Source organism: Miniopterus schreibersii (assembly GCF_964146895.1).
Source record: "Miniopterus schreibersii genome assembly, chromosome: 12".
Taxonomy (NCBI): Eukaryota; Metazoa; Chordata; class Mammalia; order Chiroptera; family Miniopteridae; genus Miniopterus; species Miniopterus schreibersii.
This window is the reverse complement of record NC_138112.1, coordinates 39,230,253-39,246,374: the sequence shown is the minus strand read 5'-3', so window position 1 is coordinate 39,246,374 and position 16,122 is coordinate 39,230,253. Positions and strand designations below refer to the sequence as shown.

Here is a 16,122-nt window from a genome sequence, read left to right as displayed (position 1 = left end):
AATGAAAAAATTTAAAAGTATTTGTATCATCTCGCACAGACTATCATATAAAGACAGGCTGCCCGGCCAGGCATGGCTCAGCGGTTGAGTATCAACCTAGGATCCAGAAGATCCGGGTTTGATTTCCGGTCAGGGCACATGCCCGGGTTGCGGGCTAGGCAGCCGGTAATGACTCTCTCATCATTGATGTTTCTCTCTCTCTCTCTCTCTCTCTCTCTCTCTCTCTCTCTCTCCCTCTCTCTGAAATCAATAAAGATATATTTAAAAAAAAAAAAAGATAGGCTGTGTATAGCACTTTGATTTGGAGAAAGGAAGTTAGAGAGACAAGCCACGATCCCTTCCTAGAAGGTGGGGTGCGTCCGCACCAGGTATTTTCCCAGGATCCTCCTCAAGGCCCCCATGACCTCCTTATTCCTCAGGCTATAGATGAGGGGGTTCAGGGCTGGAGTGACAATTGTGTAGAAAACAGAGATGATGTTGTCCTGTTTGGGGCTGTGGAGGGAACTGGGCAGGACATACATGAACGTGGCAGCTCCGTAGAACATCCCGACCACAGTCAGGTGGGAAGAACAGGTGACTAGGGCTTTCTGCCTCCCCTCATTTGAGGGCATGCGGAGCACAGTAAATAAGATTAGTGTGTAGGAGGCAACAATGAGAGAAAGAGGGAGCAAGAGGAAAGTCACCCCAGTCACATACACCATGAGCTCATATTTGGAAGTATCTGCACAGGCCAACTTCAGCAGAGGTGGGATCTCACAAAGCAGGTGACTTATCTTCCAGGACATGCAGAAGGGGAAGTGCATGGTATACAAGGTATGTCCTAGAGCATTCAGGGATGCCAGGGTCCAGGATGTGGCCACCATGAGCCAGCAGACCCTCGTATTCATGAGGACCATGTAGTTCAGAGGATGACAAATGGCCACATACCTGTCATAGGCCATGAAGGCCAGTAGGAGGTCCTCTGCACCACCCAGAGTCAGTGCTAGAAACATCTGAAGGGCACAACCCCCAAAGGAAATGGTGTTTTCACTGCGAAGAAAATCCACAAGGGCCTTGGGGGTGACAACGGACGTGAAGAGGAGGTCCATGAGTGAGAGTTGCCCAAGCAGGAGGTACATGGGCATGTGGAGCCGGACATCCATTGTGATGACCAGGAGCAGCAGGCCATTGCTGGTCAGAGCCAACATGTACAGAACTGTGATTGTGGCACAGAGCAGCCCAGGAGACCCACTGTCCTTCAGAATCCCCATCAATATGAAGCCACTTCCCAGGGTGGAGTTCCAGTGCTCCATTTTCTTCACTTGCCGAGAACCAAATGGATTCTCAGTGAAACCCTTTCTCAGGGAGTTCACCCTACTTTTATATTGTCTCCTGTAACTATGGGGTGACCAACGGGAATCCTGTGAGATATATCTCTTCCTCTTTGTACCTATGTCTGCCTTATGACTTAAGACTTTTTAAATCTTATTACTGAATATGATAAAGCATATTGCTAATGGCTAATCATTTAGAATTCCCTTTAAATAGGATATCCAAAAGTATGAACCCAGGCAAGCATATTTGTAGATAGATAAAACATATCTATCTTCATAATAAAGAAACACAGTGGGCATTGGTTTAAAATCTAGCTGGTTTTCTGCCTAAAATATACTTGGGATTCCAATTCAGTGTTGACATTTTCTCATAATAAAGTGCTATGATATCTTCTCCTCAGATGTGACATCTTCTCTTCAGATGTGACATCTTCCTTCACTTTCCAGTGTCATAGTTGTTGACAGCTTCCTGAACAGGAACCTCCCAGCTCTTGGAAAACTTGATCTCTTGTGTTCTTGAACTGTTCTCACATCTTTGGTGAGCACACTGCTACCTTTTTGGAGGGAAAAAGAATCTGGGTTGAATTGAATGGTCAGGCTGGTATAAATTTTGGAAGTAACCCTGCAGAAACAGTATAAAAAGTTATTACCTATTTGCAGATAATGATTCAGGGGAAAAAGTAATAGATGAAAGTTGCAAAAGTATTTGTGTTTAGGGCATATAATAGAAGGGGAGAGCTATAAAAGAGGAGATTTCATAGAGAAGGCCCCAAACCATCCTGTCACCTGAGAGTCAAAGCAAGACTCTGATCAGGAAAATCAGATTCCTCTATCTTACAAATCTGACAATATGATAGGGGATGCTGATCCTACTGTACCCCGAATCCATACGATAGTGCTGGTGCAAGGGGTTGAGGGGGAGAGAAAGTGGAGTGTGTGGGGTCTGTGGGACAGTGTTCACTTAGCTTTCTATTTGTGATTGCAGATATTTCATAGTTGGATGGAGGACTTAGGAGGAATTTGTAAGAGAAGAGAAGAATTTATGACCAAATATTTCATTTTTTTCTTGTATCATCTGCTCCTAATCTTCATGTCTTCTGTTATGTCATCATCCTGATCAACTTAGAGTTGGCACCTTTAATTGGTAGAATGATAAAATCCTGTAATAGGAAGGCTCATCTGTTTCAGCTTATTTCATTCATTCCATAAATATTTACATAGTAACTGTAATGTATCAGGTACTATAACTGATGCTAGGAAAATAGCATAGATGTGAAAAATGGTTAGACAAACACCAGCACACATCCACCAGTGATGATTAGTATGTGAAGGAAAACATAGCATACTACGAGTCCATACAAGTGAGGTTTCAGGACAGGATTCCTTGAGGGAGTGATATAAGCTACAGGCAGAAGAATAGGAGGTGGCTAAGAAAAAAAGGGCCAGGGTGTAACAGAGAAAGGGAATAACATGGTGAAGGTCAGGACACTGAATCATGATACAAGAATATCCTCCTGATAGTTTTGCTACAATCAAGTCTGGGCAAGAAGCCAGCCAGAGAAACATCCTCTGTGACACTGTCTTTTTGATCCTTGAGGCCTGACATCTTTCCTTTGCATCACAGAGCCAAAACTGCAGGTTTAAACTAAGACATATTGGTTGGACGACTTTCTTTGCCTATTGTCAACAACAAAAAGACAAATTCAAAGACAATTGCTAGCACTGCTCCTGGTAAATATTTGTCTTGAAATACTTTTGCTTTTGCTGTATTAAAAAGATAAGTGGATAGAGTAATAAAGGGAAGAAAATGATTAGGTGGGCACTTTTATCCTGATTTCTGCACCAGGAGTGTGAACAGGGTTTTAAAGAGCAGCAAAAGGGGCTTAGGTGAGGTGATGATCCTTAGGACTCTGCATCCTACTTATCTGCCTTCCTCCCCTTGCTGCAGATCCCTGCTCTCTCTCCTTTCTTGTTTTCTGGTTCCTCTCCTTTACGACCATCTAAAAATACAGGCCTGAGAACATACACTGGGCCTACAGAGGAAGAGCTCCCTGTCTGGAAAACAGCTGGTAGTGGGAACCTCAGACCGGGACAAGTCAGCAGAGGCTGATATTAACAGAGAGGAGTTTTATTTCATTGGAAATGATCACATACAGCCAATTCACAATATTGAGCTAAAAATTTGTAAGCATATTTTTTTTTGTATCATTGCTCATTATATTTTAATAATTTCATTATTTCAATAGGCTTTTTTTCTGTGACTCGGGCTTTAGTATCACACAGGCATATAGGGAAGAGGCACATTACCCGATTCTAGATGATCCCCCCCCCATTTTTATAATGAAAAATCTTTAATAAACTTAGAATGGTGGGCTCATTAAACTATAGTGTTATTTACAGCTGTATAGATGATCCGTTTTTAAGGGTACACTTCAGACTATTAGAGGCCAAGATAATCCAGGTCCAAAGGTAAGTACTGAGACTTTTACCGGGATGTATGGGAACCCGGTAAAAGTTCTGGTCAGTGGAACAGATGGATTGTGGGAGTGCCCACATGGACAGGGTGCCTAAAGTGTAGAAGGGAGTGGATGGTATACACCCTGAAGGACCAGATAGTCTGAGATGCAAAGCAGTGAGGTCTTGACCCAGTTTCTCAAGACTTCCAGACTGCACATGATTTCATTGAAACAGAGACAGAGCCCTTACCTCAGAGGAGCAAGGGCACAGCTGCCAGGCCACACTTACTGCCCTGCGATTAACTTGAGGGGTGAAGATGTTCAGGAAGACAAAGAAAGAGGAAGTGGTTCTCCTGGAAGAGTGGGGTGTAGGTGTGCGTATGGCTGTGTCTGAGATCAGAGGTCAGCGACTCCTCCAGTCACTGGCATTGCAGGTCCTCTCTGGGGGTAGAGATGGGTGCAGACGGGCAGCTGAGAACCCAGAGCAGGCACCTGGGGAAGCAATGTGTAGAATCGCTGCAAACTCCTCTCCTCTACTCTCCCTGTGAGAAAGCTCTCACAGCCTCGGCGCAGTTCTGGCTGAGTTCTTGATTCGAGGTTCTCAGATTTTCATGTGTTCCCATTCTGGTGGTGGGTTCCATGAACAAAGATGAGAACTGCAGAGATTCGGATAAAAAGCTATGGGAGGAGCTGCCCTAAGGAGGCCCAGTGGTGCCCAGCCTCACTGTCCCTGGGGCAACAGCAAGCTAGGACCCTGTCCTAGGGGAGCCATATGGTCTCATCTCCTCAGCTGACAAAATCTTCCCTGAAAATGCTGCTCCAGGAAACAAGATTTTAATGAATTCCCTGGGCAAGTCTCCTGACCTCCCATGCCTGCAAACTTCACCAACTAAATGAACTCTGAGGCTTGAGGGTTTGTTTTGTCCCACATGGATTTGCTGTTTCCAAAATTCTAACTCGATAGACAGTGTCAGTAACTGACCCTAGAAGCAAGGGCCCCCTGTCTAGCCCTCTGTCCAAATTACAAAGTATATCTATGGGTCTGTAAATGCTGCCAGTCTCCATATCACTCCTTATGTCTTCCCATCTAGAGGGAACTCAACTTTGCAGTGTGCCTTCCATATCCTTCAGTGACCTTTCATTAGCATCAAAGCAGTGATTTATTGAACCTTTCCATGCTTTTAGGTTGTGTGTTTCTCCTTTCTACTCCCCCTCATGAAGGTGCACACATGTGTGCATGAGTCTGGTGTAGACCCCTGCTGTTTGTGTCCAGCGGACTCAGATGTCTAGGGCTCTGGGATGATGGCACAACACAGCCTTTCCCCATCACTGCTCTGGTTCAAGCCGTTCTCTTCTCTCCCCAATATTTTGCCAGGCTGTCTTCATTCTTCAGTCTCTCTTTAACCAGTCATTTTGCCAGTAATGCTGAAACTGCTGCTGGCATTGCATCTTTTTTCTTTCAACGTTAAGAAAACTAAAAATAAGTTTTTATTTTCTGATTCTAAAGAGAACATAGTCAAGAAAATTATTGCACAGGTACCACAAAAGAAATATAATACAAGGACTTTTTTGTTTTCTCACTATAAAAGCAACATATACAAAAAAAGGCTTTATACATGTAAAATGCAACAACAGCACTATTCACAAACAAGCAAACTCTGGAAACCACACTTATGCCCATCAGCATTGGAGTGCATAAATATTCACACAAAGGGACGTTCTACAGCAGTCGAAACAAAGGAACAGAAGGGCATACAACAAGGAAGGATAACTCAGCAATCTAATAGTAAGTGAAAAAAAAGAGTCCTAAGGATTACATATCATGATACTCCTTTTTTAGATTAAAAAACTCAAATAAAAATGAGCATTTTATTACCACTTGTAGATTTACTACAACTATATAATAGAGAAGAAAAGAGATTGATGGACATAAGATTTGGGATAACAGTTACTACAATGAAAGGAAGCACAGAGAAGGACTGGCAGTGACCTAATGGTTAGATGAAGTACATTGTCAAGGCCCTGGCTTTCATTTTGGGTGGTGAGTTTATGGTAACAATGAAGTAAGTCCCTACACGCCTGACTTCCAACCCTGCTTTCTACTTCGTAGATAAAATAAAGATTACAGATGATTTAATCCCTCAGATGCGTACGTTCTTTCATCTCTTCCTTACTTTATGTTGGAACTATCCTTACTCCGTGGTCCTTTATTTCAGAGGACTACAAGCACCTTCTCCACTTTAGGGTTGACTTCAACTATTACTGAGGTTCTCACTCATCTTCGCCGCCTCCTCTGTCTATTTGCTTCTCCACTGACGTGTTCTTCTTGTGTCACGAGTGCTCTCAATCTTCTGATCTAGCTTCTAAAGAGGATCAGGATTTCCCTGTTCAAAAAAAGAAACAATCCTTTGGTTTCCTTTTCTTTCTTTTCAGACTATTTCTCTACATGCCTTCCATTTTTTTACAACAAATTTCTTGAAAAAGCATTTATAATAACTGTGTCTACTTCTACTTTGAATTGCTTAGTTCGCCATATGTGAACACTTGCTGCTTGCTATATCAGATAACCCATAAATCATAGTAGTACGATCCAGTAAAACTGTAGCTGTCCTTAGCTTCTCTCCTCTATGGCATGGTGAGTTGACTCAGCTAAGAGGACATTTCCCTCAGGGAAGAACTGCAGAAAGAGACCATAAGATCACAGAAGAGTATAAGCATCCTCTTAGGAGAGAGCTGGCTTTCTCAAGTCCCAGAGGTAATGAAACCTATTAAAGTCTCACTCACTTTTTAGCTGATTAAAACCAGGATCACCATCTCCTACTCCATCTCAATTGATTAGCTTTTCACCAGGCTCACCAATGTCCTAATAACAAATTCAATGATAATTGAATAAATATTCAACATTAATTCAACCGTCCTTATTTAGGTTTCTGAATTATTAAAAAACCATTTGGGTCTTATAGTATATTAGGACTGGAAGGGAATTTAAACATTATCTAATTTAATTGCTTATTGATTTTATAAATCAGGATTTTTATTCCCAAGAGAAACTGACTAGATCATGGTTAAAAATTAAACAACAAAATCTCCATCTCGGGTGCCTGTTTAATATCTCTTCTTTTTTGCCAAATAGTCTACTTTCAGTCCTCAGCCTTCTTGACTACCCTCTCTCACTTGTTACTATTGAATACTCCTTATTTTCTTAAATTGTCCTCTTTTTTTATATTTATGACACACCACTATGGCCAGATTCCCTTGATAGACCTTGGATAATTCTTTATTAATTTTATCATTTCATCTTAATTTAATCCTAGCTTTAAAATTGGCTTCAATCAGGATGTTTCCAAATGAGTAAACAAGGTGATTTCAGAGATAAGTCCTACAAACACAATAAAACACAGTAATGGAGATAAAGAGTGTAAAGAGTATTGCTTAAGATTGGATGTTTGAAAAAGGCCTCTGGAGAGCTGCCTATTGTGTTGACAATGAGCTCACAATGCTGAGGAGGAGTCAGGTGTGTCAAGAATGATTGGCAAAGCATTTCAGATAAAGTAAACAGCAAGTGCTAATGACTGGATATAAGGATGAGCTTTACATCTTTTGAAGAAGAGAAAGAAAGTCACTGTGGCTGGAATATAATGACTGTAGACCTCTGAGATATTTTAATACAATGAGCTCTGTGTATGTTAAGAAAATTACAGAGATTATTCAGTCTTAAAATTTTAAAATAAGATAAAAAATTCATTCAGTTATTGAACATCACAGATTTGATAGCTCCTAACAGAATATCTAGAACACAAATCCTCTGAAGAACTGTGATTCTGGGATTATACAAAATGCCAAGATTAATTGTCTTTCCGAATGGAGCTCCTAATGTGAAGGCATGATCAGGTCATTCTCAATTCTGCCTAAAGGGCAAACTGGTTAATCTTGTATTAAAACCTCTTAAGAATAGGGTACAAACTGGTCAACCTTATGACAAGACCATGCATAACTTGTTTCTAAACTTTGTTTCCTGCCACACACTCTCAGCTACCATCTCTGTGCTTTGGTTGATGTGACAGTCTTCTTTAGGCACCTTCTCTGGCCCACTGCTGCTGGTTGAAATCATACATCCCATTAATCAAGTTTCATGTCAGGAGTCATTTTCATGAAATATTCCTAGTCTTCCAATAAGCTGTTGCCCTTGCTTTTGATCCATACAGTATTTTTCTTTCATCTTAAAATATTTCTTCTTTACTTAGTTTTAAAAATAGTTATCTTTATATTTGTGTTATGTTGTTAGTGGGTTGACAGTTCTTTTAAGGAAAGCTTTAATTTTTACTTATATTGTGAGGTTCTGGGCACAGTGTTTGCACAGAGTAAACATTTAATGAACATTTGTGGAGAGAAAAATATCAGTTGAGGTGAGTAAAGCGAGAGAAGGAAAAGATAAGAATAGTAGGGCTGTTGTTGTCAGTCACAGTGTTCCAACTACTAAAGAAAAATGTCAGAAATCACTTCCTCTGAAGGTGGACTATCTTCCAGACAGCTTGCCGAGGTGGCCTTTCTGTTCTTGTTCCTCAGGCTGCAAATGATGGGGCTCGACACTGAAGTTGTAATTGGGTAAAACCAGAGATGACCTTATCCTTTCCATTCATTGCTTTGGAGTTGGGTCTCGGGGAGGCAAATATTCCAGAGTCATAATAGAGAACCACAGAAGTGAAATGGGAGTCACAGGGAGGGAACACGTTGACTGCATCCTAATCACAGCGGACATAACATGTCAGTAGGAGACCAGGACGAGGGAGACAGGTGCTAAGAGGCTTATTACACCCATTGACAAGAGGGCCATCTCAGCAGTGTCAGTGTCTACTGAAGCCACATCAGGAGTGAAGGAGGTTCACAAAAATAATGATTCATTACATTATGCCCCTGGTAGGGGAGACACAGTGTAATGCACTGTCTACTGAGCATACAAATGCCCCACTGATCCAGAACACTGTGGCCATCCAGACACAAATCCTCTGAGTCATGATGGTGGAGTAGTGCAGGGACTTGCAGTCAGTCTCATACTGGTCATAGGACATCGCTGCCAGAAGTGCACCCTGGTAGGAGGAAGACAACTACAGTGGTACCTCGGTTTTCGAATGTCTCTGTTGACAGACATTTCGGTTTATGAACGCCATAAACTCAGAAGTCAATGCTTTGGGTTTTTGAACCTGCCTCGGAAGTGGAACATGCCCCACGGCTGCTGCTGACAGCAAGATCCTGAGGCCTAGCTGTGGGCTGTGGATCCCTCGGTTTTCGAGCATTTCAGAACTCGGATGGTCTTCCGGAGCGGATCACATTAGAAAGCCGAGGGACCACTGTATCTGTAATGAGCATCAAGCAAAGGAAGTGGTTTTCTTCTTTACAAGGAGATTGACCAGCATCTGGGGAACAATGCTCATAGAAAAACAGAGGTCAGCAAAGGACAACTTTTTAAGGAAAACGTACCCGGGAGTGTGAAATTGAGTCAGTTTAAATAAGGATTATTCTGCCTGGCTGGGCGTGGCTCAGCGGTTGAGTGTCCACCTAGGATCCAGGCGATCGGGGTTTGATTCCCGGTCAGGGCACATGCCCGGGTTGGGGGCTTGATCCCCAGCAGGGGGTGTGCAGGAGGCAGCCGATCAATGACTCATCATTGATGTTTCTCTCTCTCTCTCCCCCTCCTTTCCTCTCTCTGAAATCAATAAAGATATATTTAAATAAACAAATAAATAAATAAATAAATAAATAAATAAATAAATAAAGATTATTCTGAGCAGGTTTCCAAATATAGAGCGCAGGTAAATGATCAGGAAAACACAGAAAAGAAAAATCAAAATCTTTGGATCCTGTGGAAGTCTCAGCAAGATAAATTCGGCTACAGAAGTTAGGCTTCCTTCTCCCATCTATGTTTACTCCTGTTTACCTATCATCAGAAAGAGAACAGATGCATTCTTAATGTTTGACTTTGCATGTTTTATAAACAAGTACGATGTTAATAAGTGCAATTTGTTGAAATGTTGGCTTTCAGCTGCTTCTTACTAGGTGCCAGTTAGCATTGGGATACGTACTGTTGTTTCCACCAGTTTACATAGTTTTTAAGCACATTTTAACCTCACTTGATCTAGTTGGTAGGCTGAGTGTCACATTAGATATGGCTTCTCAGCTAATCCTGATGTCAATATATATATATGTACTGCTATGAAGATAAATTAAGGAAATTAATTGTCTTTAGTTCAATTTTGATATTTTTTCCTCAAGAAATACTTTGTATTTTATCTAGATTAGCAGTCTGAGAATGAAGTGAACTTGTTTAGTCAATAAAAATCACTTTTGCTTTTATTTTATATTTCAAAATCAAAAAACAGAGGTCAATGACAAACTTGTCCATAATAGAGCAGGAGGTTCAAATGTGGTTTGGGGGAATCAAACAGATAAATTGTAGTTATTAGTTCTTGCCTTTGTCTGAATCCATAGAAAGACCTGTTAGTAGAATGCGCCACTTAGGAATTAGGACTTGGGAAAACATAAGGCAGAGGCTGATGGTGTACGTAGAAAAAATAAAACAGGCCCCTGGACAAACTCCTTACTCTCATCTTCTGGGCTGGGCTGAGATAAGCACAGAGCAGTGGATTCACTAGTGAGGGGGTCAAAAGCTGAGTACAGGACAGTAGCCTGTGGATCCAAATCGCACTTGGCAGTTCTTACTGGATTTTTATTCCTAGACACTCAGAATATTTCTCCATCCTAAACCTTTGCCAACCACTTGTCTCAAAGACACAAACCTAAATTCTCCAAGGGCCTAAACAGTGGATTTTCATAAGAAGAAGTTATAAAAAATGAGGTCCCGAGAGTTGAGGTAAACAGTGCATTCCCCTGAGTCTGACTTCATAACATATTCTGAAGTCCTTTATTTTTGAAGTTTTTATTTTATTTTTACCTATTTTTAGTCCTCAAGGACATGCTTAGAGAGAAGAAGGGAGAGAGAGAGAGAAAGAGAGAGAGAGGGAAAGAGAGAGAAACATCCATGTGGGAGAAAAACATCCATCGGTTGCCTTTCATATGTATGCCCCCTGAGTGGAGATCAAGCCAGCAATCCAGGCGTACCCCCTGACCAGGAATCTAGTTGGCAACCTTTCTGTGCATGAGATGACTCTCAACCAACTAAGCCACTCCAACCCTGCTGAAGTCTTTTATATTATGCTTGTTGACACAGATTGGAATATCTGGGGCTCCTTTGATTTCAAACTCTATTAAAAAGAGACAGAATTTAAATGGGCATATGGAATTCAACATATATTGATTATTCAACCCAGCAATTCTATCCCCAGGTACCCAAGAGAAATGGAAACCTTGGCACACAAAAAATCTTGCAATGTAATTGTTCTTACTATCTTTATTCAAACCGGTCAAAAACTTTTAAAATCCCAAATGTATATTAATAGATGAATGCACAAGTAAATTGTGGTGTGTCTCTATGGTGCATCCATTTAATAGACTACTACTCAGCAGAGAAAAAGGAACTATTGACAAATGTAACATCATGGTTAAATCTCAAAAACACCGTGCTGAACTAGGCACAAAGGAGTTTCTATTGTATGATTCCCTTTTTATGAAATTCTAGGTTTAGTAGTTACTTGGGGACTGGAGTAGTAGTTTTATAAATTGGGTCAGTAGTTATTTGGGAACCAGTGTACAGGAATTGACAACAAAGAGGCACAAAGAAATTATCTGATGCCAAAAAATATTACATGTTTTGATTGTGGAGCTAGCTACAAAGGTGCATACATTTATCAAAACTAATTTAATTATATATTTTAAAAGATTTATTTTATTATATTTAAATTATACACTCATAAAATTTATATTCTAAAAATCTAATCTGTATGACAATTTAAAGATAGGGAGAATTCAGAAGTAAGGTTATGGAAATTGCAAGTCATATGAAATAGCAACTCATAGGAAATTCATAACAAAGCTAATGCTGCAAAGCTGTTGAAGCCAGTGTACAGATTTCTATAATATCTCATCAATATAAGGATTTTTAGAAATATAAACATTGAGTACATTGTAGAATCTTTATGAGTATTTATAATGTGATGATTGTAAGCAACCTTAAAAATATTTGTATAACATAAGGAGTCATTGGTAACATTGCAAAGTATCAAAACAAAAACAAAAATCCAAATTTGATGGCCTTTGCTTTGATGATAAATGGCGGCTACTAGAATAGCACAAGAGAGTTTTACAACCAAATAAATAGTTGTAATATCTCCCTTCAAGGAAAAGATGATTATACTGATTTTTGCCATTCACCTTCTTACATTGAAACACTCTAAGCCTTTCCAAGTTCTGCCCTGTACTCTAGAAGACTGATCTCTAAGGAATAGATCACTAGATCCCCTTGCTGACTGGCTTCCAATTAGGTGTAGACAATGGGAGCAGGAGCAGAAACAGAGGTAGAACATCCCTTCCCTGTTTGCTCTCTGTTCTGGGCTCTGTTTTCTGAAAGTTTCTATGTCCCAACTCTTGCAGGAGGTCCTTCTCCTTGACTGAGTCTCTCGCTGAAATATAGTAGTGTATTAATTCTCCCCTTCTTCCTCGATATCCCTTGGTGTTTCCCTTAATTCTGTCCTTACCTTTATAAGCAATCACTTCATTAAAGTTTTGTGTAGTATCTAGGTTTCCTGCCAGGTTGTAGACAGAAACAATATCATTTAAACACCAAGGAAATGGAAACTAACTTTTAAATAAAATAATAGTCAAAAGAGATCAGTATTTAAAAGTCTCCATTGAGCCTGGGTGGGCGTGGCTCAGGGGTTGAGCGTCGACCTAGGATCCACGCGATTGGGGTTCGATTCCCGGTCAGGGCACATGCCCAGGTTGCGGGCTCCATCAATGGACTTAAAAATAATGAATATAATCATTTTGTCACTTCCCCGTTCTGTGAACTTGAGTAAATATTAACTTCTCTTGGCTTCCTTTTCGCTAGCCTAGGATAATACCTTCCCTACATGATGCTATGAACAATAGACGTATATGTTCTCCCTCCGCAGGGTAGACGCACAACAAATGGCAGCTATGTCATTATTCTGGTAGGCCCCCCGCCCCCCAGTAGGCTGAATTTGATATTGGACCCATCTCTTATTCTTTACAAGGACTTTCATTCTTCTCCTAACTCTGGCTGAGTTTCTCCCTAACCCTTTCATTGAATTCACCTGCATTACCCCAGGAAGAAAGATATTTTATCTATGAAGTATGAGTGATTTATTCTTAATTATTATCCTTCCTACTTTTAATTGAAATATTAACTTTATACAGCAACCTATGGGAGAAATAGTTATTTCTGGAAGGATTAGCAATAACAAAACAACAACCAAAGCTGTCAAATGTGCTTTTGAAGGAGACACAAGGCAATTCACCGACTTGAATCAATTTTAGACATTATTCCAATGGTTGATGTTTCACAAGCTCTTGGTAATTGTTTCCTTATTTTTCTCTGGAACCATAGGAGTTAGCATTTCCTAGCCTTGGACCAATCCTTATGACTCTCAGTAGCGTAAAAGGCTATCCCTGAAAAGTCCTTTCATCTCTCTGTCAGGACTCTTCGCTGCCATTGTCTCCTCATCGCCCATGGTAATGCCTTTAGGCTGTCCCCTGTGTCCAATGCTACCAAAAACATCTGACTTTACTTGGAAAGGAACTAGCCTTGATGCTCACACATATTCATACCCACCCCAATGACTTAAGGAATTGGCCCCTGAGAAAGTCATCAGAGCCAAATACTGTTATTCTCAGTGCTGACCACAGCACCTCAGGTATACTCTGATCAGTCACAAGTATATCATTTCATTTTTCTGAATCCTTAGCCAGCAATATTGAAGTTTAAGATCAAAAGAAGCTGGAATGGAGGTCTTAGTTAATGCTATGGGCTAATCATTTGGCAATATATAAATATATCAAATCAATACATTGTACAGCTTAAATTTACACAATGTTACATCTTAAATAAAGCTGGGAAAAAATCAAATGAGCTTTACTCATGTGAAAATCAATAAAGGAGACCTCAACCAAGATTGGAATCAAGGTCTTATAGAGAGAGCTCTCGGGCCCTATCACTCATAGTTTGTTGCACCAAATAGAAAGAGACCTGCTTTGCATCTCCCATAGAGAGCTGTTTCCTACTCTGCGGCCCAGGCAACAACCCAGCCAATGAGAAGCCACTATACATTCCAAAACCCAGCTTCCTCCAATGGGACCTTTGTTTACAACATTCCCTCCTAAGCCCATAAAAGAGGGTTCCACTTCTTTGTCTCTTTGGACTTGCCTATGATCCCCAATTAGATCACATGTCCTCAATTGCAATTTCTTATTGCTCCTAAATACACTCATTTTTTTTCTGGATAAATATCTGGCTGGCTGTTTGTTTAAGGTCAACACATAACAGGACCATCCGACTTTGGTTCACATGGAGCTGGTTTTGTATTGAAATCTTAGGATCGTTTAAAGAAATATTATTAACTAATATTAAGTCAGGTTCCTCCAATTCTATGCTTATAAAACTTTTTAAACCTAAGTACAAGTTTACATTTAGCTTGAGTAGGGTGAGAGCTTGAATTCCTCAAGCATCCTTGCACAGATGCTGTCACAGCCCCCTAATGAATCTGGTCTCAGCATCCTGGTTTTATTCAAGTTGACATGATCTTCCACCCTTTTCTTCAATGCTGAAATTTAAAAGAAGGAGAGAAGCAAGAAAGGAGGCTTTAAAATCCAGGAAAAGAGAAGTGGGAAATAAAACGAGTTAAAAAAATAAGGAAAAGGTAAGAGGAAGAAGAAAGGTATTTCTCTGATAAAATAATACTCAGGAAAAAAATTAAAGATTTTCTCTGTGAGATAAAACATTTTTATGGGCAAGACAGAAAAATCCTCACAGGCTCACCTCAGGCCACCAACAGCCCAATTTTGTATGTTCGGTTTGTGGGACTACCAAAGCCCTCCCCTCAGAACAGAGCCTGGCAGGAATTATGCTGGTGCATCAAGTTCTGAGAATGCAGAATTTTGCAATGAAGAGTTATACAATGAAGCAGTTAAGAACTGGATCCCCTCCACCCAGACCAACAAACTCTGGGTAAGGAATAGCTGGACCTCTGCCTGTTACTTCTCTTACAGCACAGAAAAAGGAATACAAAGAACAGTGGAGGTGATTATAAATGAGAAACAACAAGCCCTCCTGAATCCTTGAGGTGCCAGGAGGTTCTAAATCTTAATTATCAGGGTGAGCATTATCTCCCAGCCTTCATTTCCTACCAAGTTTGGCAAGAAGCCTTCCCTGGAAATTACCGACGCCAAGGAGCAGTTGCAGCTTGCACTGATATGGGCCAAGTTGAAACAGCTCAAACACACACCCACACCATAACTGCTGGGCAAGGAGTGAAGGAGTGATTGAAGTGGAATTGGCATTGAGGGAGATCCAGGGAAGCCTGAAGGCACACAACGCATTTATCCAGAACCATTTATAAAAATCCCTATGTTCATGCCTTTCAGAAAGAAGCTCGATGGAGGGGGAGAAGCTATGGAAATGAGAGAGACTCTCCTTTATGCCTTTTCAGAATAAGCAATTGTTGAGGATGCACAGGTGGGAGGTATCATTACAATTATTGAATAATCTGAACCTAATATTAAGGGCTCCCAAGATCATTAGTCTGTTCAGACAGAGAGGTCTTTAGTAAACCATCAAGACAGGTACTGTATCCCAGGCACTAAATCTCAAGATCATGACCTTTCCAATGTATCAAATGCTCAGGTCAAAGACACAATGTTCTTGGAGGCTTGTTTAAAGGAAACACACTCCATCCGCTCTTCCCAATAGTATAAAACATCATCCTAAAAACAGCACCTCAAAACTCATCTGTGAGTCAGTTATGAGACTGTTGTTATTTGCTGCACAGTTAACTGGTCCTAGTACTACAATAGCTACAACTCTCCTGAGAGCTTTAAAAAATTTCAAGGACACTAAATTGTAGAAATGTAAGCCTTTCTCGTTTTTCTTTGACTGCTAGAAAAATTAGTGATTAAGTACCTGGGCTCAGCCCTGGCTGGTTTTGCTCAGTGGTTAGAGCATTGGCCCTCAGACTGAAAGGTCTCGGGTTCGATTCTCAGTCAAGAGCATGTACCTAAGCTACAGGTTCAATCCCTGACTCTGCACCTCAGGCAGCCAATCAATGTGACTCTCTCACATCCATGTTTCTCTCTCCCCCTCCTCCCTCCCTTCCATTCTCTCTCAAAAAACCCCACAAACAAACAAACAAACAAACAAACATGGAAAAAATATCCTCGGGTGAGTA

At 40.7% G+C, this 16,122-nt stretch overlaps 1 protein-coding gene across 1 annotated transcript; it reads right to left on the bottom strand.

The window, feature by feature from the left end:
- Window positions 1–341: 341 nt before the first annotated feature.
- Window positions 342–1,319, bottom strand: LOC308564588 (olfactory receptor 2AG2; the record flags this gene model as incomplete). The annotated part of the gene is made up of 1 exon (XM_081152973.1): window positions 342–1,319. The coding sequence occupies exon 1, from the start codon at window positions 1,290–1,292 to the stop codon at window positions 342–344; it is 951 nt and encodes a 316-aa protein (XP_081009099.1). The 5' UTR covers window positions 1,293–1,319.
- Window positions 1,320–16,122: the final 14,803 nt, after the last annotated feature.